The sequence below is a fragment of the Paramisgurnus dabryanus genome, chromosome 23 (assembly GCF_030506205.2).
Source record: "Paramisgurnus dabryanus chromosome 23, PD_genome_1.1, whole genome shotgun sequence".
Taxonomy (NCBI): domain Eukaryota; kingdom Metazoa; phylum Chordata; class Actinopteri; order Cypriniformes; family Cobitidae; genus Paramisgurnus; species Paramisgurnus dabryanus.
In genome coordinates, this window is record NC_133359.1 from 5,400,105 (window position 1) to 5,419,463 (window position 19,359).

General features: G+C 35.5%; 1 protein-coding gene across 4 annotated transcripts in view; it reads right to left on the minus strand.

Moving 5' to 3' along the window:
- Positions 1-19,359, minus strand: part of abcc8 (ATP-binding cassette, sub-family C (CFTR/MRP), member 8) — a 73,753-nt gene that overhangs the window by 23,448 nt on the left and 30,946 nt on the right. For all 4 annotated transcript variants that reach the window (XM_065292212.2, XM_065292213.2, XM_065292211.2 and 1 more), the window contains 7 exons: positions 19,135-19,251; positions 18,985-19,057; positions 16,110-16,215; positions 8,344-8,376; positions 3,784-3,816; positions 3,379-3,477; positions 2,219-2,303 (listed from right to left, as the gene is read on the minus strand). In XM_065292212.2, coding sequence (XP_065148284.1) covers positions 2,219-2,303; positions 3,379-3,477; positions 3,784-3,816; positions 8,344-8,376; positions 16,110-16,215; positions 18,985-19,057; positions 19,135-19,251 — 546 coding nt within the window. The remainder of the gene's footprint in view (positions 1-2,218; positions 2,304-3,378; positions 3,478-3,783; positions 3,817-8,343; positions 8,377-16,109; positions 16,216-18,984; positions 19,058-19,134; positions 19,252-19,359) is intronic.

The following is a 19,359-nucleotide window of genomic DNA, read 5'->3' on the forward strand; positions in this document are numbered from 1 at the left end:
GCTCATTCAAGATGCATGATCTAAAAGCCCATTTATGTCCGCGTTGTGCCACATTCAAGAGTCGAACACACTGGCGACAACTACAACAGCTTCGCTGTGTGACTCTGATGTGTAATACCCTGAGAGAAAGCAAAATCCTCACCCCAGGTCAGTTTTAAAGGCACTCAGGTTATTCCCTACTTTAGCGCCACTTTTTGACGTGCATTCCACATAACTTTTTGAGGCTCGGGGTTTCCCCAATTCGTGTCATTTTTTGACATGCAAGATACTTTTGGTTGTTTGGCTTATGCATCAAATAAAGACACATTTTAATTTACTGAATGTGTACAAGTATAAATAATTTTTAATACAGCCAACGAAAAAAATGAATAGAGCACTTCAGTTTTGCCTTTTATAATCATGTCTACTGTAACCTGTTATCATTTTAGTCCAGTGTCTGTTGACTTTTAACAGCGAACCTCAGGAGTGACATGAAAGGACATGAAAGTGAAATATTATTTCATCAGATATTCACTTTTGAATTGTTCCTAAAATAAATGTTAAAACATTTGCATTGTGTTGTTAAAAATGAATTAGATTTTTCAAAATTCATAAATTGGGTAAATAAATAGTTTTTATTTTGTTATTTTTCCTATTTCAATTTACAGTAAATAAATGCAAATACAGAATTTTTTTGGTAGTTGATTGAATTAATTTTTACTTAAAGGATTAGTCAATTTTCTTAAAAAATCCAAAATTTTGATGTCTTTCTTTGTTCAGTCGAGAAGAAATTATGTTTTTTGAGGAAAACATTCCAGGATTTTTCTTTTTTTAATGGACTTTAATGGACCCCAACACTTAACACTTAACTCAACACTTAACAGTTTTTTTCAACGGAGTTTCAAAGGACTCTAAATAATCCCAAACAAGGCATAAGGGTCTTATCTAGCGAAACGATTGTCATTTTTGACAAGAAAAAAAATTCACTTTTAAACCACAACTTCTTGTCTATCTCCGGTCCTGTGAAGCGCCAGCGCGACAATCTTTTCACTAGATAAGACCCTTATTCCTTGTTTGGGATCATTTAGTCTTTTAAAACTCTGTTTAAATTTGTTTTAAGTGTTGCGGTAGGTGTTAAGTGTTGGGGTCCATTAAAGTCCATTAAAATGAGAAAAGTCCTGGAATGTTTTCCTCAAAAACATAATTTCTTCTCGACTGAACATAGAAAGACATCAACATTTGGATGACATGGTGGTGAGTAAATTATCTGGATTTTTTTAAGAAAATGGACTTATCCTTTAAACACATACCTATAAATATTACATTTAGATAAAATGAAATAGTCTCTTAATTTTACCTGCGGCTGTATATTTTACCTTTAAAGATGTAATTTCTCAAAAGGTACTATCCTTAAATACAAATAAAGATAAAGTCTACGCCTAAAAGTCCACCTTACATCTTTCTCTTTAAATGTTTCTGCTCAAAATAGCATCTATGTGTTTTTGTTTTTTTTCCATTGGAAGCAATGACATTCCTTGTTTATCTACAGGGGTACCACCAGGTGTACCTTTAGTGATGCAAAAGACATGTCACAAATTTTTCTGTTATTCTGCATTGACACAATCATGTTTAAAAAAGTGGTCCTCTGTTTTAAACAGTCATTAGTGGGCCGTAAATTGCAAAAGGTTGAGAACCCCTGCAATAAAACATATTGACATCTTAACACATGTTCAAAACTCAATATTAGGGATGTTCATATTGACTCGTTAACCGTTAACTAAAGGTAAAAATTTATGACCGATCAATATTATCAGTTAAAAAATTGTTAACCCATTATCAACACGTGCCTACAGACATTTCGCCACTTTTTAATCCTTAAATTTTGAATGGCCTGTACATGTGTGCGCATGTTCGGACAGACCCTCATTGATCGCCTCTGTCCTAGACCATGGCCATAAACATCTCTCGTTTGCACAAACAGAGAAAGAAGACGCAAAAGCAAAGCTTTTTGAAATGTGTCCTGCTTTAGAAACGGCCAGGTAGATTAAAAATAGACAATCCGCCCTCTTTAAATATTAATCCTTTGGACTAATCGCATGCACTTTTGTAATGTAATGTTGGGTGACAATTTGATAATGTATGAATCCTGGTTCTGTTGTTGATCTGTTGCTGCTGTTAACCCGAACGTAAATCATTCCAGATGGCTGATAATGAAATGCATCACAATAGTCACACTGACCCGCTCGCCGATCACCGTCTGGTCCCCCTGGGGAAGGATGTCAATGTCCGGCTGAAGTGAGCAGGCTTCAATTACAGCTCTATACCTGAAACATCAGAGGAATAAAACAGCTTGCCGGATATTTAACACCATCAGCTTATCTAACTATATAACATTTTGAAATATTCATGTTGAAATGAGGTTAAAATGACACAAAATATGTGCAGAATGAAAAAAAACCTTGCGGCTGACACAAAATTTAATTGCTTTTATTATAACAACGCTGTCCGCACTAAAAAATATCCAATGCAATGCGAGTCCAGATGCAAGGCACGGTAGCAAATGCAGTCTGTTTAAATCAATTGATCAGCGTGAGGCCAAAAAATGGTCATGACAAACAATTTTACGAAATGCTTTTTTACAATAACGTTACAACAATGCCCTTTTTACGAAAAAATGCTTTTAGGATATACTGCTCCTTTTATGACCCCTTTAACAATCTCTGCGTACAGACAACGCTGAGACCCCAGAGAAGGTAAATACACAAAGGAGCAGACACGTGTACCCAGGGACACATCTGTCTAATGACTGTTACTGAAAACTACACAGTGGAAAATGACTGATATAGAGAGGAGAGAGAGAGAAAGGGCGAGAGAGAGTCTTTGTGTTGCCTAATGGAGACATGGGGTATAAAAGAGACAGCAAGTAAAGCAAACACTTGGCTAATCCACATCACTAGGGCAACAAGGCGCTGAACACAAGATAATGTGTACCGACAGCCCATTAGAGACAAATAGTAGGCCCCAGATGGCATATGGTGTCCCATCTATCTATCTATCCATCTATCTATCAAATTGTTTTAATTTACTTTTTTATGTTTTCTACATAAAATCCTCTTACATAATATAAAGATCATTTTGCAAAAATATAACTTTGATATCTTTAATATTGACTGAGTAAGCTCATGTCAAAGATTGAAATCAATGTGAAATGACTCTTTGATGCTCCAAATCTCATCATTAGATTATAAGTCTTTGATGTCAAGGACAGGGTCACATTTATGGATGCCCTTGTGTACACAACAGGAAATTTATCTATGCAAAGCTTAGACAAATTTCCTGTTAAAAAGTAATCTTCATCATTCTTTATTGTTTATATTGAGATAAGCGGAGGTCAGTTACCTTTGCTTTATTAATGGCATCTCGAAAGTGATGTTCTCGGCTAGCGTGGTGTTTAGCAGCCAGGGCTTCTGGGATGCGTATGCCACAGCACCTCTTTTCCTGTCAGAGGGGTTGCCACAACATCAGTGATCTCCTCACAACACCAATGTTGCTCTTAAATATAAAAGAAAGGCTTGTTCAAGCTTTTTTAACTGATCTAAACTACAAATTGTAAATTTAAGATTGAAAATATCGAATGTTGTCCCTTTTAGCATTACCACTCCCCTGACCATTTGAAGTAAAATTTATAAAATGGTCACAGAAAAGTTTATTGCAAGATTATGAATGTGCACTTTCCTTTTAGCATTCAAAGAGTTTATTAACAAAAAAGCTCATTAGGTTTCATGTATGTGCGTTTATACACACCTTATATCCCATTCTGCAGCGGCATCCGAAGGACTAAAAATAAAAAATAAACATAATTTAGAAAGATTTTCATATATCATCATAACATTTACATTTATGCATTTGGTAGATGCATTTATCCAAAGTGACATTTTTTTAATCAGCATGTCTGTTCCTTGTTTGAACCCAAGATCTTCTGTACTGATAATGCAATACTACTAAGCTTACAGTATAATGCTACGTACACACCAAAGGCGGGCATCGCTCTAGATTACTCACGGGATTTAACTTCGTGTCATGAGAATTTTTCTCTCGAGTTAAATATTTTCAACTTGGGCAAAGACGCGTTTGAGCCGAATAACTGTGGGTTTACACCAGACGCGAGTTCAACGATTTCCGCGAGTAGATTACATACAAAGTCAATGCAAAGACGCGATCAGAAACATCCTTGCATGGGCCGATGCGAATGCGCAATATGGGCGGCGCATTTGCCGCGAAAACACGAGCGAATATTCAACTCGAGCGAAAAATTCGCATGACACAAAGTTAAATCCCGCAGTATTCTAGAGCGAGTAAAACGATGTGTGTACGTAGCATAACGCGTGTTTTCGCGGCAAATGCACCGCTCATATCGTGTTATTCGCATCGCCCCGCGCAAGGCTGAGGACGTTTCTGATCGCATCTTTGCATTGACTTTGTATGTAATCTACTCACGCAAATCGTTGAACTCGCGTCTGGTGTGAACCCACAATAAGACAAATAAACTGACATTAACATGTATCCAAAGTGACCTGAAGTGCATTGATTGGTTTGTGTATTCCCTTGTTTTTGAACCCATGACCCAGCGTTGCCATCACTACACCTATACCAGCTGAGTGTAACCGTGTGAGAATTGACCGAAATTAATGATATTAGAGTAAACATACATATCATTGCCAAGCATTATCACAGCGACCTCTAGCACAGGACATTTGTCTCTTTGTCCTGCGGTGCTTTAAAACACAGTTGCTGATGCAATGTAAAAGGATGCTTGAAATAGTGCAGTGTAATCATGTACGAGTTGATCTGTAATGCGGTGTACCAGACATATGTCTAGGTTTAAATCCGAGTAAGTACATCCAGTAATGGTCTTGTGCATATAGGTTTGACATGTTATTTAGTCCTTAATTATGTGGAGAACAGGAAAGATTAGGTTAAAGAGGATTAATACCATAGAGAGTTGCATGCATTAAATATGTATGATAATACTTGCACGCTGCAGTACAGTAAGTACACTATGCACAATATACACTCACCTAAAGGATTATTAGGAACACCATACTAATACTGTGTTTGACCCCCTTTCGCCTTCAGAACTGCCTTAATTCTACGTGGCATTGATTCAACAAGGTGCTGAAAGCATTCTATAGAAATGTTGGCCTATATTGATAGGATAGCATCCTGTAGTTGATGGAGATTTGTGGGATGCACATCCAGGGCACGAAGCTCCCGTTCCACCACATCCCAAAAATGCTCTATTGGGTTGAGATCTGGTGACTGTGGGGGCCATTTTAGTACAGTGAACTCATTGTCATGTTCAAGAAACCAATTTTAAATGATTCGAGCTTTGTGACATGGTGCATTATCCTGCTGGAAGTAGTGCTCTTTAAGGGGTGGACATGGTCAGAAACAATGCTCAGGTAGGCCGTGGCATTTAAACGATACCCAATTGGCACTAAGGGGCCTAAAGTGTGCCAAGAAAACATCCCCCACACCATTACACCATTGCATTAATGAGAAATTGAACAGGTGTTCCTAATAATCCTTTAGGTGAGTGTACATGTACAATGTATAGTATGCATTACTTACACATAAAGACAACAGCGGTCAGAAAATATTCGAGTCTGCCTTCTTTTTCATTTTAGTAAAATAACATGGCTTTTACAAATTCGCTGTATTGTAAATAATACATGTGCGACTGTGTAATGAGTGATTGAAGCCAAAAGCTACAAGAGACCTCCATTCCTGGCTGCCAATTCGGTCCAATTGTCAGGAAGACGCACAAAAGCACTCACTCACTCACACCCCCATATTCACACATAGTAGCCTATTGTGAAAGCACATGCTGGTTTACTGATGACCAGAGAGATGATAGTACATTTTATCAGCGGCAAACAACTGTCATGTTCTGCAGTAATAGCCCTTCTGACAGTCCTCTATAGGATTTATGCATTAGGTTCCTACTGGGTTTGAGTGTTTATCAGACAAACATATCGAGTCCAACCATTACCCTAATGCCTATAGATAAGACAGAGTTACAGGCATTTACAATGTAAAAACAAATGACTGTTTACAAGAGCTTGCATGGCTGGCTAGCAAAATGGCTTTTAATATTTACAGTAGATTTTAAGATACACTTCTACAATTAGCAATTGCCAAACACAAAGGAGAGATATTTAATAAAACCTGTATTTAATCCCTTATTTATGTTGTTTATGATATTATCTATATGTAGATTTTAGTGTCTAAAACATATTTAAACTGGTTTGTTGGTAGAATACATCAATATTAACAAAGTCTGATAAAAAAATAATGCAAAGATGACATTGTTTGATATGTGTTTGTTATAATAACTTGACATAAAAAACAATACATCATAACTTGTCATAAATCTGTCATAAACATGACATAGCAGAATAATGATCAAACTTAAGAAACTACCAAGCTTTATGGGTTAACATTACATTAAACTGTCATTTAAATGTCATTAATTGTTAATACTATGTCAAATCAATTTTAAATACCTTAACAAAATGCCACAGAAATGTCAAAAGATTATACTTAATACATAAAAACACTGACAACTAACAGAACTTGTTTTCCTCACACAGAGGGTTCTGAAATTTTCTGACAGAAGAAAAAACGAACAAAACATTTACTTGATTTAATTAATTTATTTAATGTAATTGTTTGGGCCCTACGCTTCATTGCTTAACCAATTATTGTACTGTTTTCATTAAATTTTAGGCGAATCAGTCTCCAAATGCAATAAAATATAATTTTACCAATTTTAGTTATTATTATTATTATTATTATAAAATGATTGAAATTATTTGTTAAACATATGGTGGAAACTTAAAAAAACCTTATGAACTGAATAATATTAATGACGTTGTTATAAAACTATTTGACAGAGTACTAACACTTATATTTGTACCACTGTAGTTGAGGTCAAGAAAAATATTTATGACGCTGTTATAAAAATATATGACAGAGTATTAACACTTAATAACATTTTAATAACAAATTATATTTGTACCACTGTAGTTGAGGTCAAGAAAAATATTTATGATGCTGTTATAAAACTATTTGACAGAGTATTAACACTTAATGACATTTTAATGACAAATTATATTTGTACCACTTTAGTTGAGGTCAAGAAAAATATTTAAGATGCTGTTATAAAAATATATGACATAGTATTAACACTTAATGACATTTTAATAACAAATTATATTTGTACCACTTTAGTTGAGGTCAAGAAAATATTTATGACGCTGTTATAAAAATATATGACAGAGTATTAACACTTAATAACATTTTAATAACAAATTATATTTGTACCACTGTAGTTGAGGTCAAGAAAAATATTTAAGATGCTGTTATAAAAATATATGACATAGTATTAATACTTAATGACATTTTAATAACAAATTATATTTGTACCACTTTAGTTGAGGCCAAGAAAATATTTATGACGCTGTTATAAAAATATATGACAGAGTATTAACACTTAATAACATTTTAATGACAAATTATATTTGTACCACTTAAGTTGAGGTCAAGAAAAATATTTAAGATGCTGTTATAAAAATATATGACATAGTATTAATACTTAATGACATTTTAATAACAAATTATATTTGTACCACTTTAGTTGAGGCCAAGAAAATATTTATGACGCTGTTATAAAAATATATGACAGAGTATTAACACTTAATAACATTTTAATGACAAATTATATTTGTACCACTTAAGTTGAGGTCAAGAAAAATATTTAAGATGCTGTTATAAAACTATATGACAGAGTATTAACACTTAATAACATTTTAATGACAAATTATATTTGTACCACTTAAGTTGAGGTCAAGAAAAATATTTAAGATGCTGTTATAAAACTATATGACAGAGTATTAACACCTAATTACAAATTCAAATTGCATCAAAGTGGTCAGTTATGATGTAATGCCAAGTTGTCATAACAAAGAAATCTCAAACAATGTCATCTTTGCATTAAAAATGACATAACTGAATGAATGACACTTAATGACAGTTGTCATAAACGTCTATAAAATCTCCTTCATGTTCATAGATGAATAAGTTCAAAATGAATATTTTGGTGAAATATTCCTATAAAGCTCAGTCTAGTTGACAGACTAGTGATACTGTCGAGAAAATTTATGTCAACAAACCACATTGAAAATTATCAGAGCTGCACAGCAAGACAGAACACGCACGCACGCACACACAAACTATTATATTATATTCACAATAATTAACATGGTTTTCCTGTTTATCCCATCATAAAAACAAAGGACCTACCTTTCATTTCCCTCTGCATCGAGTGTGGGCAGCCTGCAAAACAATGAGCGGGAAAAAAAATCAGATATGATCTTATCTGTATAACTGAGTTGAGATATTGCTGCTATCAAATATCAAATTAATTTCCATAAGTTGCAATAATATTTCATTGTCTATGTGTTTTAGCATTTCTAAGAGATCTCTGACGATGATAAGCATCCCCATGATGCCACAATGGTAAAATTATTCTCTTTTATCCAAGTATCGACTTTGTCTCAGATATTTCTCTCAACTCTTTTTAGGAGAAATTAAAAAGGATATAAATTAGACAATTGTTGAAACAATAACACTTGTACAATAACAGTACAGAGCTTTAAAAGACGGATGTGAGCATAATTCAGATAATTTGGAGAATATATCGAAATTTTTGAATTCTATTAATTTTTTTTTTATTTAATGCTATCCAACCGATATAAAGTTTGAGAGACTGCTGAGATCTCTTAAGAAATGCTAGACACATCTTAGAAAAAGCAACTCTTCTTTTGCGCTTTATTTAATTTCATTACTGTCTAGGAAAAACATCTGAGATAATAACAAAATATAATTTGTGACTTTTATTTCATTTATGTCCTAAAGGACAAGGACAACGCACAAAACAAATCTCTGCATTGAAATAAGCTCTGAGGCTGAACTGAATATTATATACACCAGCACAGTCAACAGGAATATAAATAAGAGCTTTTCTGCTGCTTGAAGGCATGAGGATTTTCAATTGTTTTTCCCTGAAAGTATAAAAAAGCACAAAAAATACTGCAGCACATCTGAAGCCGTGCAATGATGCTTCACCCCTTTGGCTTTGTAGTTAAGCTAGGACTCAACCTGTCAATTTGAAGAAGATTACAGTGGACATCTCTGGTCTGTACTGCAACATCTTAATCACCTTCAACCACCATAAACCATCTCTTCTCAAACCGATGCTGTTAAAATGGCTTTTCCACCTAAGGGACAACCATGGATACCAGGTGACACGTACTGTACGGTTCTGGGAAAGTGATATTAGCACCATACCGAGAGATGTAATTAAACATGGAGTGCCATTAAAACTGACTGACACCAGTATCTTGCAAGCTAATAACAAAACAGCTTATTTGAAGTGCAAAAATGATTAATAAAACCTTATTGTAAAGTAATACCTAAACATTTAATTTAGTGACTGTTTACAAACATGAAATGGGGATAAATGCGAATATTGCTTACAACTAAACACAGACCTCTCTTTCTGTATAATGCATTGTTAATTTAGGACATGAAATGTTGCGATTAGAAGTCATCTTCTGGGCAGATAAATGATTCTTGTCTGATCCGTATGGCGCCCAGTGCAATCAAACTAAAACAATGCGGGAAACTGCAATCTGATATTGATTGTGACCAGGGCCGCCTTAACCTAATGTGAGGCCCCGGGGCTAAGAGGTTTTGTAGGCCCCCCTTCCCCTCGATTTATAGTCTAATTTTTTTTTTAAGTGTAATATCTAGGTAATCTACATCACAAAATGTATTAGTTTCTTTCGAGACATACAACTCTGAGTTTTCCCTCTTTGAGCCAGAAAACACCATAATATTGTTATTAACATATCACTGAGCCCGCTTGAGCATAAACACAAGACACTTTATTTAACAACCACACACAGCAACATGTGGTGATAATAAAACCAAAATGTGTGAAAGTATATATGTTTATAAGCTTTATATTTATATAGTTTTTGGAATATACAAATTTGCAGAAAATTGCCACTCATACTTAAATGCTCACCACAGTTTTAAAAATATAATAAGTAAAAGTTAGTTTTAAAGTAAAAATGCATTAATGATAACAAAAGATAAGTCTTTATAGACAGAATCTTGGTTTTTAATCAGTTATTTATTTTGTAGGCTATTGAAGATATAGTATGCATTGTATTTAGTATTTATGCATACATAAGCATGTAAAACGACCAAGTATGAATATGCACAAGACAGACAGGGAACATACCTGTATATAAGATCTTTAGATAATGAGATTATAATGGTGCTATCAGGGGATGATCATTTGAGATGGTCTTGTCGCTCTTTACTTTCTTAGACTTGCACCTTTACCGTTGCGTCTCTTTCTCGTCTTTCTAAACCAACAGATGTATGTACTGTGAGCTAACGTCGCGTCAAACATCGCTCCAGCTGCGCACGCGTCACTGATATAAACGCGAGTAAACTTAAACTATATAACAACTAACAGCATTATGTGCTGGAACTCCTTTCTTAATTTAGCGGCACAGTTTCTTGTGCACTTTTGGAGAGACTTCTGCATGCCAGAGACTCAGACAGCTGCACGAGCACAGAGAGAGCGAACGAGCGAGCGAGCGCGCGCACGAAAGAGAGAGACCTGCACCTCACTAGTGCTTATTATGAAATTTCAGAAAATACTCTTTCATTTGTTGGTGGATTAATTCCTGTTTCTCTGTCATACTCAGTCTAACGTGCAGGAATGTCAAGTTGACAACGCGCACTTAATTACATTACGCGGAATAAAAAATATGTTACGTCTGACATTTTATTTCACGTTAAGTTACAACGGACCAATCAGCAGCCATGTAACGTTCAATTAGAGTGATTGACAGAAAACCTGACAAGTTACAAAACAATATGACCTTTTCAGCTCATCATGAACGCAAACTTGGGAGGCCCTTGAACTTGGGAGGCCCCTGGGCTTCAGCCCAGGTAAGCCCGTGCATTAAGGCGGCCTTGATTGTGACTATCATTTACATTTTTGTTATCCCTTAAAAGCAAACATCAATTATAGTAACATTACAAGACATTTATAGGCAAATGATGTAGATTTATTACATAACGCTAACCTTCATTGTCGCATCTGTTTGTGTAGCTTTACATAGGAATTGAAGTTGAGATTAGAAGCCGTGAGCGAGTCATTTTGTCTGATAAATGATTGAGATAAAGCAGAAGCGCCCGAGTCAAACTCTCTCATCATCTGCCAGAAACACTGTATCCAACATGAACATTTTCACGTAAAAACCATTTCCTTTTCAAACAACATCCGGTTACAGTATCACAGTCAATTTTTGCACTGGTGATTTCGAAGACCCAAATTTGGCCTGATCTCAGAATAGACAGCAGTTCAAGGACATATTACTGTAAAAACGCTGTGTGGTCTTAACTTAGACATTACTACAGTAAATCATCTCTCCACAGCTATGGCATGGCAATGCTAGTCACATAACACATAAGCCATATTTATATTGTAAGTGTTTCTCCAACAATAGATGGGCATTTACATAAGCTTGTTAGTATGCAGTAGGCCTGGGGTCAGTATGTTATATAGCTCATGTAGCTACTTTATTCAGCTCCGAATTGTGGATAATAAAATCATGTCGTTTGAAAGGAAAATGTTTTATTCACACAGCCAATATACAGAAACCTCTTTGATTTTGGGTAACACTTTAGTTTGGGGAACTCATATTCATCACTATTAACTACAAATTCTGCCTCAATACAGTCATGATTATTAATACCTTGTAATGTAGTTGTTGTAATGTATTTTTGTTTTGGTTTTAGTACAAATATCTATAAAGATTCTTAAATTAAGATGCATTTTCTTGATGAGCAAAATTACCTAAGAAAATAAGTTTAGTTTTTAGAAAAAAATTACAATTTAAGTGTATTTTTTCCTAAAACAAGAAAAAAATTCTGCCAATGGGGTTAGCAAAAAATCTTGAACTTTTTTCTTAACTCATTCCCCGCCAGCCTTTTGTTTGTGATTTTCGCAAAAGTTTAACAAAATGCCTTCCGAGAAAATTTTCTTCTAAAAATATATAAACTTACAAATATATCAAATACAAGAAGACACACTCTGCTTTCAAACAAACAATAAACAAACAAAAACGAGAAAATGTTGAAAATGAAAAGATGAAAAATGTTTCTAAAAATTTTGTTAGAGAACGTTTATTTAAAATACACAGAGTTTAAAATTATTAAATTTTTTTTTTTGCTTCATTTGTTTATAAATTGGGTAAGTGTGTGGTATTACAGATTAACATAAAACCTCATCAGGAACACATTTTTGTTCATGCAAATGTTTTTTCTTAATTGACGAGATAACTCATCAATGGCGGGGAAAGAGTTAAACACTTAATTCATGAAAAAAAACAATATTTTTTTTTGCTTGTTTTAGGCACAAATTTGCTTAAATTGTATCTTTATTACCTAAAAACTAGACATATTTTCTTAGGTAATTTTGCTTATCAAGAAAATACACCTTGACTTAAGAATTTTCTATATTTGTTCTGAAAACAAGACTAAAATACTAAGTAAGAAAGTAATTTTTTTTCAATGTATGTGGTAGGTTTAAAGGGATAGTTTACCCAAAAATGAAAATTCTTTCATCATTTACTCACCCTCATGTTGTTACAAACCCGCAAAAATGTCTTTCTGATAAACACAAAGGAAGATATTAAGAGAAATGTTTGTAACCAAACTGTTCGTGGACCCCATTCACTTCCATGGTAGGAAAAAATAATACTATAGTAAATGGGGTCCACAAACTGTTTGGTTACAAACATTTCTCAAAATATCTTCCTTTGTGTTAATCAGAACAAAGAAATAAATACAGGTTTGTAACAACATGAGAGTGAGTAAATGATGACAGAATTGTCATTTTTGGGTGAACTATCCCTTTAAGGGATGTACAGTAGAATATGATCATGCATGAATATGTGCTTTATAGTACTAATAATGTGTACTATATCAGCTAATATGTGACCCTGGACCCACACAGCTCTCAACTGATGTATGGTTTGTTAGGACAATATTTGGCCGATGTTACTTATTTTATAAAAGTATTGAGAAAATCGCCTTTAAAGTTGACCAAATGATGTCCTTAGCAACACATTACTACTGACAAATACATTTTTGATATATTTACGGTAGGAAATTTACTAACTATCAGAACATGATCTTAATATCCTAATAGTTTTTGGCATAACATTTTTTTTTGACCCATACAATATATTGCTGGCTAATACTGCCTTTTGTACAGCACTTTTGTTTCTTGTTGGCAAAATGTATAGAAATAAAGTGATTGATTGATTGATAGCATAGACTCTAAAAAAAAAGGTGGACAACACCCGTTCGCTCTCATTCATTGGTTAAAAGTGAAGCCGCCGGTGTCCCGATATGGCGCTGACCTCTTGGGTCTTGAGTCTGCGCAGTAGCGATTTTGGGACCAGTCCTGCGCAGTAGTGAGCAGGAAGTAAAGCCGTGAAATCAAGGCCCCACCCTCGCAGAATTCGCATATCACAGCTGTCAATCATGAAGTGACACCACCGCTTTTATAGCATTCAATAACTAACTAAAAACAAACTTATTTTAAAAACAAATACTTGAATTTACATCAGCGTTATAAAAACTACACTAAAAAGAAATCAGCTTGGGAAAACGATATTTGAAGTGTAATGAAATTGTTTAGTTGGTCTCAAGTCCAATTGAATAACATGGGGGAGGCGGGGTTTATGACCTATACTAGGACCAGTCACTGGGGGGGATCGAGACGTTTTGGCTTCACTTTTCAGGGCTTGTGCGACACGCTTAACTAGTACAAATATACCCATGCTACTTATGACTTGTTTTGTGGTCCAGGGTCACATATGTTAGTAATATGCATGTTAATAGGCAATTTGTTTAAAGTGAGAATAGGTCCCCATCTGGCGTCAAATTCAAATTAGGCTATACCTTAATCTATGACATTTTAAGTGGAATCACATTGTCTGTCCTAATCTCACTGTTATCTATACCCTTTTGATTTGGATGCAGCTGGTTGGTTGTTGCCAATGGTAACTGGCAATTGAACAAAAGATCCTCTGCATTGTGCTTAACCAATCCTTGGTTCTTCAAAGAGACTGTCAGACATCAAATCATTATCTTAATTACAAACAGCCCATGTAACATCTCAAGCTAAGAACAGGTGACTCAGATAACACCACAGCTGATGAGAACATTCCAGCCTCATTTTCTACCCAGCAGGTCAGGTGAGACATCTAAGGTTGATAGGTCAAGGGTCTCTAATGGGTTGCCTTGCTCTAAAGTTAACAACATATTCTTCATAAATCCTTGTGCCCTACTGCTAAAATGTGAAGGGTGCATTGTGTCCTACTGGCATTTTCTTTTGAAATAAGACCTTTTTAAAGGTGACTAGACTGTTCCTCTTGCATAACACAGAGTAAAACCGGAGCATGTTTGCGATTGACAAGTTGTGACACCTCACCGCCGTGCACTGCTGAAAGAGGTTTTGTGGGAATGCATACGATTTTTACATTTCCTGAAAAAAATATAATTTTCTGGCCATAATGCGTGGGTATCGTAGGCGGTATTGCACGCCTTTATTATGTGGATGGTGAGCTTTCTGATCGGTTGTCATGTCCTGGGTGGTTTCTAGGACATTGCTTATGTCTTCTGGGTAGTTGCTAGGCACTCAAGTCAAAACCCACCACTCCCAAATCCTCATGATATTCAGCTTTCTACCATATATATAGCTTGTATCTTCAATGTCTGCAAGTCTATAGATTTTTCACCTATTTTATTATCTGCCAAGCATAAATCTTATTAATTAAAGTAATTATATCTGTATCACAAACAGTGCGGGTTACACACAGAAATTTAACACCTGAGAAAATCCTAATCCTAAATAAAAGCCATTGTAACTAGGGCTGTCACGATGATTAAATAATCATCTCATCGTAATTGTTTGACCTCATCACAATGATTTCAGATCACCGCAATGATTGCACATCTCTCTAAAAAACACAAAGGGGAGCTGCAGTGCCTGTATAAATGAGACAGTATCAGATTACTTTTAAATATGTGTTATGTGTATTAATATTTACTGCCAGGTAAACCTTGCAAAAAACTGAATTTAAATAATCACAACAATGTGTGACAATTATTTCATAAACAAAGAAAAAAATGTATGATAATTAAATGTCAAACCAAAAAAACAGACAATCGTCACAATCGTCTCCAATTATTAGACAATTAACCGTCAGCCAAATGACATAATCGCCCAAATTGTAACACATAATTGAAACTGCTGAGAAGTTATATCACAGTAACTACTGAGGAATATTAAATCTTTATATAATAGCAACTTCATATATATCAATCGCATTAGCACCTATAGAAACACTATCTATCGTACGCTACATATGGAAGGGATTACTCATAAAAAAAGTTGTTCCCCTCTAAGAGCACTTGAGAACAAATGAGATTTCGTCCTGTGAATACACCAATCACGTCAAAGAGTATGAATTGACCACTTGTGTCATCGATTTGTGCTTTTCAATTACCATTTTCCTGATTACAACCATGAACACCAAGGGAAGAGAAAACAAACCTTCGACAATTAACAATTATCTAATCAATACTGAATAACGGAATGCTAGCTAAATAATTAGGAGTAAGGTCTTCAATAGTGACAAACAATCAACTCGACTTGTGACCCAGTCTGTGAAAACTCAGACTATATTTTCTATATAAAAATCATCATACATAAAGTAAACCAAATGTACATTTTGTAAAATATAACTTTGATATTAGCTGAAAAATTTAAATCAATGAATGAAATCAAACTTTGATCCTCCTATAACCTAATAATAATTAGATTATGAGACTTTAACCTAAATTTGACACACAGGGTCACATACATGCATTTTTAAATGACCGGATTAAATATAACAGTAGACTCTTACTTGTTCCATATCACAGTGCCAGAGATCTTCTGCATTTCACCCAGTGCAGCCAGCAACAAAGATGATTTCCCACAACCCACCTGACCCACTATCATAGTTAACTGACCTGCAGAGAGAATACACACAAATAAACAACCAAATAACAGGCTTTGTGAATCATGGGGTTTTAATGCATCAAAAGAAATACAACTTAAAGGGATAGTTCAGCCAAAAATGATATTAAACCCATGATTTAATCACCCCCAAGCTGTTCGAGTTGCATATGTCCATCGTTTTTCAGACAAACACATTTTCGGATATTTTAGAAAATGTTTTAGATCTTTCAGTTGATTAAATGTAATGTTACGGGGTCCACCACCTTCAAGTCCAAAAAAGTGCGTCCATCCTTCACAAAAGAAATCCAAACGGCTCCAGGATGATAAACAAAGGTCTTCTGAGGGTAATCCGCGCGGTGTTGTTGTAGAAATATCCATATTTAAAACTTTATTAACGTAAATAAATACCTTCCGGTAGCGCCGCGATCTTAGACTCCTCTGTATTCAGGAGAGAGTATTAGCGTAGTGTACGCACTTTTCTTAGTGACGTATGACAAATTCGGAGGGCGGGGGCACAGAGCAGCAGCAGAGTAGCCCCCGTAGGCTGCGTAAGCTCTCATCCTGAATCCGGACGCGACTAAGATGGCGGCGCTACCGGAAGGTATTTATTTATGTAAATAAAGTTTTAAATATGGACATTTCTACAACAACACCGCGCAGATTACCGTCAGAAGACCTTTGTTTATCATCCTGGAGCTGTTTGGATTTATTTTGTGAAGGATGGACGCACTTTTTTTGAACTTGAAGGTCGTGGACTCTGTAACATTACATTTAATCAACTGAAAGATCTAAAACATTTTCTAAAATATCTGAAAATGTGTTTGTCTGAAAAACGATGGACATATGCAACTGGGATAGCTTGGGGGTGAGTAAATCATGGGTTTAATATCATTTTTGGCCAAACTATCCCTTTAAAGAGGAAATGATTCAAAATAAACATTTATTTACCCAAATAATAACAATATATGCTTTATTGCGCAGACCATATAATGTTACAGTGTAATCGTTTCAAATCAAGCAGTACAGTGTTACATTGTAAACTTAGTCTTTTTTAAAAGGACTGTAAAATAGATTCTCTCTCTCTCTCTCTCTTTGTTTGTTAAATGAAGCCTGTTTACGTGTTGTATGTCTAAACTGAACCGCTGTTTAAACTTGTGTTGCTCTAATTTAACAAGTACCGTAAATGTCTGCATAAACAAGTTACGACAATACTGTTGTCTCGCTCATACAAAGACATTTGACAAAAGCTGACGCAGTACAAGTGCGAGTCTAAGTGGTAAGTGGGGAGAGCTACTTAAAACCTCATAACACTTTTTACATTTATAATCAGGCTGCGTTTTCTGATAACGTCTTCTCTTTGTGTGCTATGCAGACTCATTTAAGACTCATGACGTTAGCAGATGCTGTCCATGGCAATGGTGCTGAGTTGGTTGATAGCAATCTTTCTAGATTTCATATTTAAAAAAAATTATGATTTTGTATTCATTGCGCCTTCTTTGCAAAAAAAAGCATTTGACTAGATTTTGGGCTGGGCTGCAGAGAATGCGTGCATGGTATTTTATTTTAGCGCAGATGTTTGGTGCCTGGAGATCGACTGTGGTTAACATTATAAAGCAATTCTGCACCACGGTTTGCCGTCATGCTTTCACACAGTGAAAGAGAGTAAAGGGTGACTTGACAGACAACTAGAAAACGAATTTATTCAGGGTCTTTACCTGTATTTCTGAAAATGGAAAAATTCACAGAGGTCCGAACAATGGTGACCACGTTGCGGGGGCCATTAAACACATCCGAAGTGAAAGGTGGTTACAAAATTACCATTGTGAAGCATCCTGCACAATTCGTCCTTTGGAAGGTGTTTCTGTTTGATCTTTCTTCCTCAAAACTCTCTGAATCTGGTTCCGGTAAGGCAATACCGATGCCATAGGCAGTTTACAGAGACAATTTTGTCTGTTTGATTATCTGTCCACGCAGGAAGCGCTGAAACCCACTTTCATGGGCGTTACATATTGAAAACGCTTACAACGATTGACCAATCACACGTGCTGCAATCGTGCATTTGTGTAAATCACACAACAATATTGTTGCAGACCCCAACAATAAACATATCAACTTTTGTGGTCAAACTATTGGCTCTTTAATAAAAGAGGACAGGAAATTACGGCGCGAAGAGCAGAGAATGGAAATAGGTGGTAAGAAAATTCGAAAAAATATGTATGAGGCAATGTGCATGATCTCCAACGCAGTGTTGTAGTCGAGTCCAACTCGACTCCAAGTCAAGACCAAGACCAGAGATGTCGAGTCCGAGTCAAGACCGAGTCCAAATCCAGATTTATCTGGACTTGGACTCGACACGTGATCTCTTGTTTTGATCTTAACTCGGACTCTACTTGGGATCGATTACAACACCCCAATGCTAAAAATGAGTCACAAAAAGCACAATCACGGGCAGTGGCGCATTACACAGAACTTGTGTGTCATTTTGTATTTGCACACAGCTGTCACAATCGCGCTTTGCCAAGTTACGCTGTGATAACGGCCTAGCACTAATGGAAGAGGTGAATCACCAATTATTTTCGGCCATTTGACCGAAAAACCAATAATGTCATTTTCCGCCAAAAATTTCCAGCGTGCGAAATTTCGCTGCATCACCAGTAATTAGAAAATGTCACAAGCCAAACTCGCACCACCCACATGAGAACTACGGCTCAATAAATCACAGCATCTGCGCTGACCGCTATGCCAGCTCCATCACCTGCTAACAATCTCATAGGACTCACCAAAAGGTATCTTTATATCCACATTGGAGAGTGTTGGGGCTCCATCAGTCCAGCTGAAATAGCCATTTGTTATCTAGGACAGAAAACAGGGTCTGTTAGTTTTCTTGTGTCCTTACTTGATGCACAGCATATAAACTGCATTAATCTCACTTTAATGCAGATATCTTCATCCTCCACCCCCAGCAGTTCATCATCCAGCTCGCTTTGAAGTCCTATTCTGTTCCAGTCCTCTCTGATGGGATGCTTGCGGTTTACCACTTTTAAAGGCTGTAGTAGAGGTGTAAAAAACAACTTTTCAACAATGATAATTTTTTTTCATTTTTGATGATGCTTAATCATAAAAATGTGCTAAATGATTACATTTGAATTTATTTG